At 48.2% G+C, this 15,295-nt stretch overlaps 1 protein-coding gene across 1 annotated transcript in view; it reads right to left on the bottom strand.

Annotated features, from left to right (window-relative positions):
• Positions 1-900, bottom strand: part of LOC119270542 — a 1,783-nt gene extending 883 nt beyond the window's left edge. Inside the window, exons 1-2 of the mRNA XM_037552548.1 lie at positions 619-900; positions 1-512 (exon numbers count right to left, since the gene is read on the bottom strand). The exon at positions 1-512 is cut by the window's left edge and continues 883 nt beyond it. Of these exons, the coding sequence (XP_037408445.1) occupies positions 1-512; positions 619-631 (525 nt within the window). The 5' untranslated portion in view covers positions 632-900. The remainder of the gene's footprint in view (positions 513-618) is intronic.
• Between the last annotated feature and the right edge of the window lie 14,395 nt (positions 901-15,295).

Below are 15,295 nucleotides of genomic sequence, written 5' to 3'. Positions count from 1 at the left end.
GGCCTCTGCAGTGCCCACATCATCTAGATCTAGATGATGTGCTCGGAGTCCGACGAGGCGGGACAGTATGTAACAGCCGTCGAGGAGGAGCATGCGCACGAATTGCTCGCTCGACATGTCATCAAATGTGTTGGCGTAGCAGTTCCTGGTGTGGTGCTCCAGGCATGCCAGCTCCTTGAGGTAGACCTCTACCGTCATGGTGGGTCTCGTTGCCTTCGCCGCCGAGAGCACCAGGTCGAGGCTAGCCAGCTTGTCGTGCTCCACGGCGAGGTGTGGGCTTCTGCTCTGGGGCCGAGGGTAGTTGTACGGGCCGATGTCGACGTGGTCAGGATCGTACTCGCTGCTGTCGACGTTCCGCGTGAGGTCACGGACCTTGCCGACGATGATGGAACAAGGACGGCGACGGTCGAGGACCTGCGCCTTGGATGAGTTCAGGGTGGCCAGTTTACTTTCCAGCTCATGGGCCAACTGATCCATCTCCAGGACGCAGGAATCCGAATCCGTAGATTGGCCTACATCGGTAAACAGGGTATAATCTTTCAAGCAAATTCTGACTTTAATTACTTGTACTAATGCATGAAAAAATAGAACAGACGGGAGGATAATTTATGTTGGCACCTTTTTGATCCATTTGCTTGTCCACTGATGGCCTTACGCTGCCGTCTACCAGAGTAGCATGCAGTTGCGCTCCTGGAGTTGAGCTAGCCTCTCAAGTCCCCAACCCATGTTGTATGTGTTCCAGAGTTTGTAGCCGAGCATGCATGATAATGCAGCAAGACCAGCATGCAAGTGCCTTGCAGCGCTAGGCTGAGTGCCTTGCGGAGGTAGTAGACGGTGAGGGAGAAAGAGCGCGTGAGGGAGATGAGAGGAGGTAGTTGAGCTGATTTGGATACGAAGGGATAAGGCCGATGCATCGGGCGGGTAGTAACGTTTTACCCAAAGAGATAGAGAAACGAAAGCTAGCTAGAATTCTCCATTGATAAGGTTGCGTGGCTGCAAGAAAGAAAGAATCCGACAGAACGTTTTGGCTTGGCGTGACCGTTGCTTTCTGCTTGTTTGGTTCCCTGCAACGCTGCATCGCCATCAGGTCAGGCAGCCAGCGGCAAAAGGAGCAACTTTAGGCAGTCGTGTGAGGTTTGCCGGCTGCTTGGTTCCGCGCGGCCAAACTTGTCCATCTTCTTGCTGCCTTCCGGCCAGCGGTTTGGAATAGAACATGTTTTCAGTACGTCTCAACAAAGTTGAACCAACCCAACTACTTTTATACTTGAGTTCTTGGTGCACAAGTTTGCCAAATTTATAGCTCCTTGCAGTGAATTTTTGTTTTGGGGCCTCTCTAAATCTGGGTCCGTACATGGTCTCACAACTCAGAACTTACAACCACATTTGGTATGGCACAAAACAACATAATTTATTTTTTCCTCCTACCAGCTCTAAACTAAGGACAAAAACTAATGTTGGGTAACTCTACACATATTACATAGAGATCTATATGTGCACTTATTCAACGATGTGTTCAATCTCGATAAGTTTGCCACGCCCTTCGGCTGCGCTGGCTTTGGTATGAATGTGCCGACCACCCCAAGACTTCATCCAATTTGGCGACACCATGCAATGAGAATGAGAACGATAGACCTGTGTGCAGTGGTGTTGGAGAACGTAGTAATTTCAAAAAAATTCCTATGCACACGGAAGATCATGGTGATGCATAGCAACGAGAGGGAAGAGTGTTGTCTACGTACCCTCGTAGACCGGAAGCGGAAGCGTTAGCACACCGCGGTTGATGTAGTCGTACGTCTTCACGGCCCGACTGATCAAGCACCGAAACTACGGCACCTCCGAGTTCTAGCACACGTTCTGCTCGATGACGATCCCCGAACTCCGATCCAGCAGAATGTCAGGGAAGAGTTCCGTCAGCACGATGGCATGGTGACGATCTTGATGTTCTACCGTCGCAGGGCTTCGCCTAAGCACCGCTACAATATTATCGAGGATTATGGTGGAGGAGGGCACCGCACACGGCTAATAGATCAATGATCAAGGCTGGCCCTAGGAGGGGGCGCGCCAAGTGTGGAGTCCTACTAGGACTCCCTAGTCCTAGTAGGATTCCACCTCCCATATGAAATAGGAAAAGAGGAAGGGAAAAGGAGAAGGAAGGAAGGGGGCGCCCCCCTTCCCTAGTCCAATTCGGACCAGACCAAGGGGAGGGGTGCGGCCACCCTTAAGGCCCTCTTCCTTCTTTCCCGTATGGCCCAATAAGGCCCAATACGTATTCCCGTAACTCTCCGGTACTCTGAAAAATACCCGAATCACTCGGAACCTTTCCGATGTCCGAATATAGTCGTCCAATATATCGATCTTTACGTCTCGACCATTTCGAGACTCCTAGGCATGTCCCCGATCTCATCCGGGACTCCGAACTCCTTCGGTACATAAAAATTCATAAACTCATAATATAACTGTCATCGAAACCTTAAGCGTGCGGACCCTACGGGTTCGAGAACAATGTAGACATGACTGAGACACGTCTCCGGTCAATAACCAATAGAGGAACCTGGATGCTCATATTGGCTCCCACATATTCTACGAAGATCTTTATCGGTCAGACCACATAACAACATACGTTGTTCCCTTTGTCATCGGTATGTTACTTGCCCGAGATTCAATCGTCGGTACCTCAATACCTAGTTCAATCTCGTTACCGGCAAGTCTCTTTTCTCGTTTCGTAATACATCATCCTGCAACTAACTCATTAGTTGCAATGTTTGCAAGGCTTAAGTGATGTGCATTACCAAGAGGGCCCAGAGATACCTCTCCGGCAATCGGAGTGACAAATCCTTATCTCGAAATACGCCAACCCAACAAGTACCTTCGGAGACACCTGTAGAGCACCTTTATAATCACCCAGTTACGTTGTGACGTTTGGTGGCACACAAAGTGTTCCTCCGGTAAACGGGAGTTGCATAATCTCATAGTCATAGGAACATGTATAAGTCATGAAGAAAGCAATAGCAACAAACTAAACGATCAAGTGCTATGCTAACGGAATGGGTCAAGTCAATCACATCATTCTCCTAATGATATGATCCCATTAATCAAATGACAACTCATGTCTATGGTTAGGAAACATAACCATCTTTGATCAACGAGCTAGTCAAGTAGAGGCATTCTAGTGACACTCTGTTTGTCTATGTATTCATACATGTATTATGTTTCCGGTTAATACAATTCTAGCATGAATAATAAATATTTATCATGATATAAGGAAATAAATAATAACTTTATTATTGCCTCTAGGGCATATTTCCTTCAAGTGGTCACCCGTGTATGTATTGGAGATGGGTCCAAAGCCAAATTCCAGGATTCATTCTGGCTCGAAGGTATTAGGCCAATAGACATTGTTCCCAAGATCTTCGCGCTCTCGAGAATGAATTCTTCCTCCATGTGGAAAGCCCTATTGGATAACTGGTGTGTTAATCAAATCAACATGCATCACGACATCTCAGCACACGCATCCAGGAGATTGCCACTCTTTAGGGAAAGCTTTGCAATGTTAATTTCAACCATGGGATGCATGATGCTATTTCTTGAAAAATTCAATTTGAATAGTCAGTAATCCACATCACTTGCCAAACCTATGCAATTTGCAGACCTAACTACATGTCATATGAACCCATCCGTGTGGAAGGTGTGCGCTCCTCCAAAGTGGATGTTCTTCGCATGGTTGATCATCCAAAATCGTGTTTGGACGGCCGATAAATCGAGCCACCTTGGATGACCGAATTGTAGCCTATGTGTCATATGCAAGAAAACTCAGCATTTGTGGCCCATCTGCTCTTCCAATGTCGTTTGTCTCAATGGATTTGGAACGAGGTCGTATCTTGGTTTGGTCTTCATGACACCACATCAAGGAGTTGGCACCCCAAGAAATCAGTGAGATATTAGTGGATCAAAACGGTTAACGAGAGGGTTAACCATACGAAAGCTCTTTCCCCATTGATGATGCTTGTGTCCTCGGAAATTTAGAAGGAGCGCAGCACGAGAGTCTTCCGCAATATCGCCGCCCTAGCCACCAAAGTGTATGGGTGGTGTGTGACGGGTTCAAATCCCCAATGCACAACTTCGATGGGGCACCAACTACATTACAAACCGAACACCGTACCCGACCCCAAGCCAGGTTCAATACGTACGATATCAGTTTCCCAACTTCGAGGCGGGGGAGGGGGGGGGTGGTCGTCCAACACAAGTGCTCAAACTTGATTTGGTCTAACATGGCACACAGAGCAATAGGAAACCATCATGGTCAAACCCTTCTCGTACGGTCAAAGGGGTAGATTATGTGGGCCCCCATCGTTATGTGTCAAGGATGACATATATATATATATATATATATATATATATATATATATATATATATATATATATATATATATATATATGTATGTATGTATGTATGTATGTATATACACGCATCTGGGCTATTCTGTTACCCTACTTGAACTGATGAATTTAAATGGTTGTACTGATGCTGTCATTTTATTGTACTGATCTTTTTTATTAAAAGAGTAAATAAGAGCCCCTCTCGTCGGCCACTCTAGCCGTCGACCGAGCTGCTCGCAGATGCACCCAAGATCCCCGAATGCTCCAATGATTTCATGCTCGTACGCCACCCTCTCACTCATCCTCCTCCTCCCCACCTCTCCCGAACGAGTGGAGCGGTCGGCCCCGGTTCCCGATTCTGAGCCCGTGGCCGGGTGGCCGGCGGATCCCCATTCTGGTCGGGCGTGTGACCTCGAAGCCTGAGGAGCAGCAACTAGAGCCCAAGGTGAGACCCCAGCGCCCGTCTCCTCCTGCCGCCTTCCTCGCGGCGCTATGCTCTGCCGCCGCAGCTTCTTTTGATCGCGTGGCGGGCGGGCGAGCGGGTCGTGGAATGGTACGTCCCGGTCGATTCGTCCTGCCAGTGGATTCGTTGGCTGCCGTCTGGGTTCCATCCATGGGTGATTTGCCCGGCGGACTGGTAGGCAGGCAGGCGCCGGAGGAGTGAGCGCTTGTGAGATGGGCGGCTGCTGGATTTGGGAACTAGCAGCTGCGCCATGGCTCTGCTTCTTGGCTGGAGAGCACGCCCGGCCTGAGTAGTCAGTGACTGGACCCTGCCATGTCGTTGACTAAGAGAGCTAGGAGTTCCCGTTTTAGCTGCACCGTCTTCTTATTAACGCAACAACTCATGTGCGTCGTGTAGATGAATGTCGACAAGCTGAAGAAGATGGCCGGTGTTTTGACTTTTGATACGAGCAGAAGCGTTTCCCGCTTTCAGCATGTTACCTGTTCTACAGTCTACAGATATCCATTTTACCTATGTAAGTCGTTTGTTTCAGGCCTAAAATGTCTCCTCAGAATGAATAATTTGTGCCCTGTGAACCATTCTAACATGTACAAGTTTTGGCCCCAGCCCACCCACACGGTGATGTACTCAATATTAATCCTAAGAAGTTGGTCTTTTTGGTACTCCCCAAGGTGCTATATATGTACTCACTATGGCGATGTATTTGTACTTCCCAAACACATATGCAGGAGCCGAAAATAAGCATTTAGAAAAAGGAATAGTGCTCACTCGAATAGGGACAAACACCTATAGAACAAACAGAGTACTCGTACTAATCTCTGTGTGTGTTTGTACTGAGGAGGTATTTTTCACGGAGTAATTTTGAATAGTTCCGAAAAAAGTACTTGACTGATGTCTGTATGGGTTCGTACTGAGTGTGTTTTCGCAGACTAGACTTTACTTTTTTTTTGGTACGGCCTTTCCTCGTAACTTTTCAATGGTTTACGGTATCATCGTCCCGAACTTGCATGTTTATATCATTGAACTGGATGACATTTTCTTTTCAAAAAGAGGAATGTTTTGTGTGTTTTCTTTTTTTTAACTCAACAATTTTTTGCAGCAATGTTTCTGTACTTGTCTCATTTTACTAAAAAACAGAGTACTAGTACTGATTTATGTGTGTGTCCGTACTGATTTATTTTTCATTGAGTGATTTTGAATTGTTCTGTAAGAAGAGTACTTGAAGTGATATCCGTATGGGGTTGTACTGAGCGTGTTTTCATAGACTAGACTTTATTCTATTTTTTCACTGAAAATTGTTTCATCATTTGTTCGCAAACGATAGTACGAAGTAAGATATATGTGGATTTGTACTGAGCATTTGTTTCATCATTTTTTTTTTTGCAACTGATGCATTTGTTTCATCATTTGTTCGCAAATGATAGTACGAACGGAGCTTTGTTCATCTTTGTACTGAGCATTCTCGTCAAAGTGTGAGGATATCCAAATTTATGTTGTTTTGTTCTGTGAACTTCCACAAAATTTTATTGGTAAATCACCCATGTTCTTTTTTTTGCTAATTTTTTGTCCTCTGAACTTATGACCTCTGGAGTTTGTACTGATATGAATCGTTTTGCTGAACCGCTACAAATTTTTGTGTAATCACTGTATAACTTAGAACCAAATTGTTTTGTAAACATACATTTTAACTTTTTCTATATGTACATTGAATTTTGGGGAGAGTAGCAGTAGTTATATATACTTTTTGGATAGTGATACATGAACTTCTTGGTAAATTGAAGAATGTACTCTGGACGGTAATACATGCCCTCTCGAGAGTATACTGATGTGAATCCTTTCGATCTTGCTTTATACGGTAATACATGCCCACTCGAGTTTGTACTGATGTGAATCCTTTCAAACTTGCGTGGTTTATATTTTGAACTTGCCCGGCAGTAATGCAAGAACTTTCCCTGTACAAGATTTTTTTTCTCTATACTTGTTCATCAACCAAAATAGACAGTAGGGTCGAGAGAGCATTACAGGCAGCAAACAGAATTAATTTTTGTCTAGTTTTGGTTTGCACCTGAGGCAAATGAATCATACAAAATACTGATAGAAAATCATACTTTTTTCTCACAAAACCAAACCTCTAAACCTTCCTACAATAATTCTTTGAACTTGCACACGTAGCTGAATTGAACTTTTCAACATTGGATCCCCTAATGTCATAGCAGTTCCCTCTTATAAATTTTTGATAATTGATATGTACTGAGGAACTGATGTAGGTCCTTTTGTTGAACTTCTACTTGCTATTCTGAGGTCCGAACTGATGCATGTCCTTCTGTTGAAATTCTACTTGCTATGCCAAGGTCTTTTAATAAAAACTTACGAAAGAAAATAGAGATGTGGTGGTGTGGCAGCACCGTGCAGCATGACATCTCGCTGGAGAAGCAACACTGCAGCTTGTGAGCACCCGCTGGATGCAGCAGGCCACGCCCCGATCCCTGGTCGCCGTTGTGGTTGGTGGCCATGGCGGCTCATATGGGGCGTTGGTCGCAGCGACTCGTGGGGAGCGTGGACACGGTGGCTTGTGCACCGACATGTCGTGGCAATCTCATATATGTGTTTGTGTAAGTACTTGTTTTAGGCCATCCTGAAAATTGTGAGATAAAAAGAAATTGGTAAGAAATACACCATGTTGTAAGCTGTTGATTACAACTTTACAAGTATATGGGGCTGAAACATGGTGAAAACATCTGTTCCATATCTTTATCGATAATATGGTGCAGTACTAAATTGTCATCATAAGGAACTAGCATGTTTCATTTCCCACTTGAAATTATGTATGAGAGGTACTGATTGATGAATAGAATCAGTACGTGATGACTTCCCTGTTTAGTTCAAAAGTCATATTCAGAACGTGGAATTTCCCATAATTTTTGTGCAAGAGTTATTGAAACTCGTGTTCCAGCCAGGCCAAAGGAGGATTTAAATGCCCCGCAAAAAAAGAAGGATTTAAACAACAGGTCATGTTGAGTAAATAGGAAATTTCTCGATTAAATTAATCCACGAGTAAATCACTAACACGGCATTGACACAAATAAACACATACTGATATTCAGTCAGGCTAGCACATACTACGCTAATTGCAGAAAGATCTACGTATAATGCTAGCATGGCTAAAACAGAAAACAGTAGGAGCGGGATAAATGAGTTATACCCTCCAGTAGGCCATGCAGAGGCCGCGGCTTTGATGGCGGCAGCGGCGTCTGATGGAGTCATGTACCTAGGGTAGGGTCACAGACCTGATCTAAGTACCCTGCCCAAGGACACCCTTAGAAGAGGTCACCTTCCAGTCGACCAACGAGGGATTCACTCGACTGACTTGAAGGACTCGACCACGAAGACTCACTCGACTACCAGGAGGTCAAAAGGCACTCTGCACTGCAACGGCCTGTAGTTAAGTAGACTTTATGATAGTTAAGACACTTTATGTGGGACGTTACCAGTAACGCCCCGGACTAAATACACCTTAAACCCTCCATTACGTGGGCTGGCTGGGGTCCTGGCGCACTCTATATAAGCCACCTCCCTCCACAGGCAGAAGGGTTCGGCATCCTGTAATTCATATACACATAATCCACTCGACCGCCTCCGGGCTCCGAGACGTAGGGCTTTTACTTCCTCTGAGAAGGGCCTGAACTCGTACATCTCTTGTGTTACAACCTCTCCATAGCTAGGACCTTGCCTCTCCATACCTACCCCCCACTCTACTGTCAGACTTAGAACCACGACAGTTGGCGCCCACCGTGGGGCAGGTGTTTTAGCGATTTTGTGGAGAAGTTGCGGTTCTTCCGAGTACTTTCATCATGATGACTGCTGGAGTTTTGGTTGAGGGTCGAGAGATCCATCTCGGTACTCTCACCTTCGTCGCCGACGACTCCGCCTGGCTCCAGGAAGCTCCACACGACGTCGATGCGCTCCCCGTCCGCGGTGCGACGCATTTTCGCGCATGTGTCCGCAGCGTTTTGCTGCGGCAACCGTCGACTCCGTATCGGTCGACTCCCCCATCGACCACCCTCCCGGTCTCCCGCCAGCACAAGCGCTCGGGCCGGTCGAGGCTTCAGCGGTGGGTGAGGCACGCGGTGGCTCGCCAGACGGCCACCACCCAAGTTGCGGCAATCGAGCCCGATGAATCTCTCTACGGCCTGTTCGATCTGTCGACTGGCTCCGTAGAGACTGCATCCGAGTGCGATAGCAGTGATCCAGCGGCGGAAATCCTGATGGTCGACGGGCCCCGCAGTCCCCCTGGCTTCGCCCGTGATGGTGGGGCAGGCGACGGAGGCGACCCCGCACGAGACCACGAAGAGTACCAGTCCGAGCCACTCGACTCTCTGCAACGAGAGGAACTTCACCGTAGGAACGTGGATGTCCTGCGTACTCCCATCGCAGGAGAAACCCCCGAGGCTTGCGCCTTGGAGGAGGCTCGTTTAGCCAATTTGGCCGAACGCACTTGACTGGAGAATCTTCAGCGAGCACTCGACGAGCGCGCGCGGCAACGAGTTCCCGACATCAGTCGACGTCAACTCTTCCCGCCGACTCAGATCAGGGATTTGCTCCGGGCAGCAGGAGATCAGAATTCGGTCGTGTCGCAGTCGCGCAACAGAATTCACAGTCGATCCGTCGCTGCGAATACGGTTCAGTCGGCTCACAGCCCCAGATCGCCTCCGCGGCGTGAAGGGCGCGAGAATCGGCGAGACCAATATGGTGACCGACTCGACCGAGATGATAGGCGTCGAGTGCCCAATTCCCCTCCGAGGGGTGGGTCTTACGCTCCTCGGCAGCAAGATGACAGACGTCAGCTCAGTGCGGGGCGAAGAGTTCCAGTCGACCCCAGAGAACCAGGCTTTGATGCGCGATCCATTATCGTGCAAGGCTTAGTCGACAGGAACAGAGCCCATCGAGGTGGACTCGACAGATATGCGCCCACAAGCAGTCGAGTGCATGTTTCTGGTCCTGAATGTTTCAGCAGAGCTATCAGAGCCGCAGTTATCCCTCCCAATTTCAGGTTGGCAACAGGAGTCAGCAAGTTCACTGTTGAGTCTAAGCCTGAAACTTGGCTTGAAGACTACCGAGTGGCGGTTCAGATTGGTGGTGGGAACGACGAGGTGGCCATGAAGCATTTTCCCCTCATGCTGGAAGGTTCTGCCAGGGCATGGTTGACTCAATTACCTTCTAGCAGCATTTACACTTGGGAAGATCTGTCCCGAGTGTTCATCAGAACGTTTGAAGGAACTTGCAAGCGACCGGCTGGATTGACGGAGCTGCAAGTCTGCGTGCAGAAGAACAATGAGACTCTCAGGGAGTATATTCAGAGATGGATCACTTTGCACCATACTGTGGAGAATGTGTCTGATCATCAGGCAGTCTGCGCCTTTAAGGATGGTGTCAAGAATAGAGAATTGAGTTTGAAATTTGGTCAAACCGGTGACATGACCTTGAGTCGGATGATGGAGATTGCTACCAAGTATGCCAACGGCGAAGAAGAAGACCGACTCCGAAGCGGCAAGCACAAGCCGAGTCAGTCGGAAAAGGGAAACGCCAGTCGGAAACAGAAGCGGAAGGCTGAACCGGCAGCTCCTGGAGAGGCTCTGGCCGTGACTCAGGGAAAGTTTAAAGGGAAACCAAAAGGATCCTAGAACCCTAAGAAGGTAAAGGATAAGGAAGGGAACGACGTGATGGATATGCCGTGTCACATCCACACGAAGAAAGACGAAGAGGGGAATATCATCTACCCGAAGCATACCACTCGCCAATGTCGACTCCTGATCCAGCAGTTTCAGGGAAAACAGTCTAAGGACAAGGAGAAGGAGTCGGACAAGCCCGCAGACAAAGAGGACAGTGAGGAAGGATATCCACATATCAACTCCACTCTATGATCTTTGCAGATGTGGAAAGCAAGAGTCGATTGAAAGTCATTAACCGAGAGGTGAACATGGTCGCCCCAGCAAAAGCAAATTATCTGAGATGGTCCCAAACACCCATCACATTCGACCAATCTGATCACCCGACTCATATTGCCACCCCTGGGAGGCAAGCTTTGGTGGTCGATCCAGTTGTCGAAGGCACTCGACTGACAAAAGTGCTGATGGACGGTGGTAGTGGGCTGAATTTGTTGTATGCAGACACGCTGAAAGGAATGGGCATTCCGATGTCCCGACTGAGCACCAGTAACATGAGCTTTCATGGAGTTATACCAGGGAAGAAAGCCGAGTCACTCGGCCAAATAACTCTGGACGTGGTGTTTGGTGATTCGAAACATTTTCGCAAAGAGAAGTTGACGTTTGAGGTCGTGGATTTTCAGAGTGCATATCATGCCATTTTGGGGAGACCAGCTTATGCACGGTTCATGGCTCGACCATGTTACGTGTACCTCAAATTGAAGATGCCCGGCCCCAAAGGAGCGATCACTGTCACCGGTGATCGGAAAAAGGCAGAAGAGTGCTTTCAGAAGGACTGAAAGATTGCCGATTCCCAGGTGACAGCGGTCGAGTTCGAAGAATACAAGCAAAACGCAGATCCGAGTGATTTGCTGCGATCCAAGAAACCCGCCACAGATTCTGCATTTTAGTCGTCCGGTGAGACAAAGCCTGTTCTCATTCACCCGACCGACCCTGATGCAGCTCCGACCCACATCTCCACAACACTCGACCCGAAATAGGAAGAAACGCTCATCCAGTTCCTCCGTGAGAACTGGGACATTTTTGCATGGAAGCCCGCTGACATGCCAGGTGTTCCCAGGGGACTGGCTGAGCATCGCCTAAGAGTCGACTCATCTGCAAAACCAGTCAAAGAGCATCTTCGGCGGTCCGCCGTCTAGAAGAGAAAAGCCATTGGTGAGGAAGTGGCTCGACTGTTGGCGGCAGGATTTATCCGAGAGATATACCACTCCGAGTGGCTCGCTAATGTTGTCATGGTTCCTAAGAAGGATAAATCGCTCCGAATGTGCATTGATTTCAAGCACATCAACCGGGCCTGCCCGAAAGATCATTTTCCTCTCCCTCGCATAGATCAAATTGTTGACTCGACCGCGGGATGCGAGAGACTGTCTTTTCTAGACGCTTACTCCGGGTACCACCAGATCCGTCTGTACGGACCCGACGAGGTAAAAACAGCTTTCATTACTCCATTCGGGTGCTTCTGCTATATCACCATGCCATTCGGCCTCAAGAATGCCGGAGCCACATTTATGCGAATGATTCACAAGTGTCTTCTCACTCAAATCAGTCGGAATGTGGAAGCGTATATGGATGATATCGTCGTCAAGTCACGAAAAGGTTCCGACCTACTCGCTGACCTCGCCGAAACATTTGCCAACCTCAGAAGGTATGATATCAAGCTCAATCCATCAAAGTGCACATTTGGAGTTCCTGGTGGCAAGTTACTCGGTTTTCTTGTTTCCGAGCGAGGAATCGACGCTAATCCAGAGAAGATCGGCACTATTCTCCGAATGAAACGCCCTGTGCGAGTGCACGATGTCCATAAGCTTACTGGATGCTTGGCCGCATTAAGTCGATTCATCTCACGACTCGGTGAAAAGGCATTGCCTCTTTACCGACTGATGAAGAAGGCAGACAAGTTCGAGTGGACTCCAGAAGCTGATGCAGCGTTTGCCGAGCTAAAAGCTCTGCTCTCCACCCAGCCGGTGCTTGCTGCTCCAATCAGCAAAGAGCCTCTGCTGCTCTATATCGCAGCCACAGGACAGGTCGTCAGTACTGTGCTTACGGTCGAGCGGGAAGAAGAAGGAAAAGCTCTCAAAGTTCAGCGCCCAGTGTATTATTTGTCTGAAGTCTTGACTCCATCCAAGCAGAGATATCCTCATTATCAGAAGCTTGTGTATGGAATATACATGACCACAAAGAAGGTTGCTCATTATTTCTCTGATCATTCCATCACAGTCGTCAGCGACGCTCCACTATCAGAGATTTTGCACAACAGAGATGCAACTGGTCGAGTGGCTAAATGGGCGATTGAACTTCTTCCCCTTGATATCAAGTTTGAGGCAAAGAAAGCCATTAAGTCCCAGGCAATAGCAGATTTCCTCGCCGAGTGGATTGAACAGCAGCAGCCGACTGAAGTTCACTCGGAGCATTGGACCATGTTCTTTGATGGCTCTAAGATGTTGAATGGTTCCGGTGCTGGGGTTGTCCTGGTTTCCCCCAGAGGAGATAAGCTCAGATATGTGCTCCAGATTCACTTTGATTCCTCCAACAATGAGGCAGAATATGAGGCCCTCTTGTACGGATTGCGCATGGCCATTTCACTCGGTGTCCGTCGCTTGATGGTCTATGGCGACTCGGATTTAGTGGTCAACCAAGTAATGAAGGAGTGGGACGTGAGAAGCCCAGCCATGACTTGATACTGTAGTGCAGTGAGGAAGCTGGAAAAGAAGTTCGAGGGGTTGGAGCTACATCATATACCCCGACTGAAAAATCAGGCAGCTGATGATCTAGCAAAGATAGGCTCCAAGAGAGAAGCCATTCCGAGTGGTGTGTTCTTGGAGCATATACACACTCCGTCAGTCAAAGAAGATCCTTTCACCGAAGAAACTCCACAGCCCAAGAGTGCCACAGATCCGACTGAGGTTGAAGTCCCAACAGTGGTCGACTTGGTCATGGAGGTCTTGGTGGTCATTCCCGACTGGACAATTCCATATATCGCGTATATCCTGAGAAAAGAGCTCCCGGAGGATGAGGAAGAGGCTCGACAGATCGTCCGTCGATCTAAGGCCTTTACCGTAATCAAAGGACAATTATACAGGGAAAGTGCCACTGGAGTTGGTCAGAAGTGCATAACACCAGAAGAAGGTCGAATCATCCTCAATGATATCCACTCGGGAACCTGTGGTCATCATGCGTCCTCTCGGACCATCGTGGCCAAAGCCTACCGAGCCGGATTTTACTGGCCAAAGGCGAATGAGATGGCAAAGGAAATAGTGGATAAGTGCGAGGGATGTCAGTTCTACTCGAATATGTCGCACAAGCCTGCATCGGCTCTGAAGACCATCCCACTCGTCTGGCCTTTCGCAGTATGGGGGTTGGACGTGGTCGGTCCTTTGAGAACAGGGCGAAGTGGCTTCACGCATGTACTGGTGGCAGTCGACAAATTCACCAAGTGGATTGAGGCTAAACCAATCAAGAGCCTTGACGCCGGTGCTGCTGTTAGCTTCATCAGGGAACTAATATTCAGATATGGAGTCCCGCACAGCATCATTACGGATAATGGGTCGAACTTTGACTCGGAGGAATTCAGAGATTTCTGTAACTCTCAAGGCACGCGAGTCGACTACGCTTCAGTCGCTCATCCGCAGTCAAATGGACAAGCAGAGCGAGCCAATGGCCTGATTCTCAAGGGATTGAAACCCCGACTAATGCGTGATCTCAAGCATGCAGCTAGAGCTTGGGTCGACGAACTTCCCTCGGTGCTTTGGGGACTGCGGACCACACCTAATCGGTCGACCGGAAGAACCCCATTCTTCTTGGTCTACGGAGCTGAAGCAGTCTTGCCGAGTGATCTTCTCCACAATGCTCCTCGAGTTGAAATCTACAACGAAGCAGAAGCTAAACAAGCGCGGCAGGACGCAGTCGACCTTTTAGAGGAAGAAAGGGAGATGGCTCTGATCCGGTCGACCATCTACCAACAAGATTTGCATCGTTTCCACGCCAGAAATGTGAGGGGCCGAGCCTTCCAGGAAGGAGATTTAGTTCTCCGAGTGGATCAGAAGAAACAACACAAGCTTGCTCCTTCTTGGGAAGGACCCTTCATCGTCACCAAAGTTCTCCACAACGGGGCGTATCGTCTTTACAACGTCGAGCATAATATCGACGAGCCCCGAGCTTGGAACGCGGAACTACTCCGCCCATTTTACACTTAAATTTAATCACTCGGATGAGTTGCAATAAAGTACTTCTGTAGTTCATGGACCTCAAAATAATAGTGTCATAGTTCCTCCATAATTTTTGTCACTTTTTATTTTGTCCAATAAAATTTCCCCTCAGTGGGTGACTTAGCCGCGAATCCATTTCGCCTAAGTTTGTAAAAATCCTCCGAGTGGTGAGTTAGACTCTCACTCGGAGGCTTAGCTGCGAATCCGTTTCGCCTAAGATTAAATAAAATCCTACCGAGTGGTAAGCCAGACTTCCACTCGGAGGCTTAGCTGCAGCCCAGTGCTCGCCTAAGTTGTCAAAAATCCTACCGAGTGAAGAGCAAACCTCCACTCGGGGGCTTAGCTGCAGCCCAGCGCTCGCCTAAGTTGTCAAAAATCCTACCGAGTGAAGAGCAAACCTCTCACTCGGGGGCTTAGCTGCAGCCCAGCGCTCGCCTAAGTTATCAGAAATCCTACCGAGTGAAGAGCAAACCTCTCACTCGGGGGCTTAGCTGCAGCCCAGCGCTCGCCTAAGTTGTCAAAAATCC

The sequence above is a fragment of the Triticum dicoccoides genome, chromosome 3A, assembly GCF_002162155.2.
Source record: "Triticum dicoccoides isolate Atlit2015 ecotype Zavitan chromosome 3A, WEW_v2.0, whole genome shotgun sequence".
Lineage (NCBI taxonomy): Eukaryota > Viridiplantae > Streptophyta > Magnoliopsida > Poales > Poaceae > Triticum > Triticum dicoccoides.
This window is presented reverse-complemented; position numbering and strand designations above follow the sequence as displayed.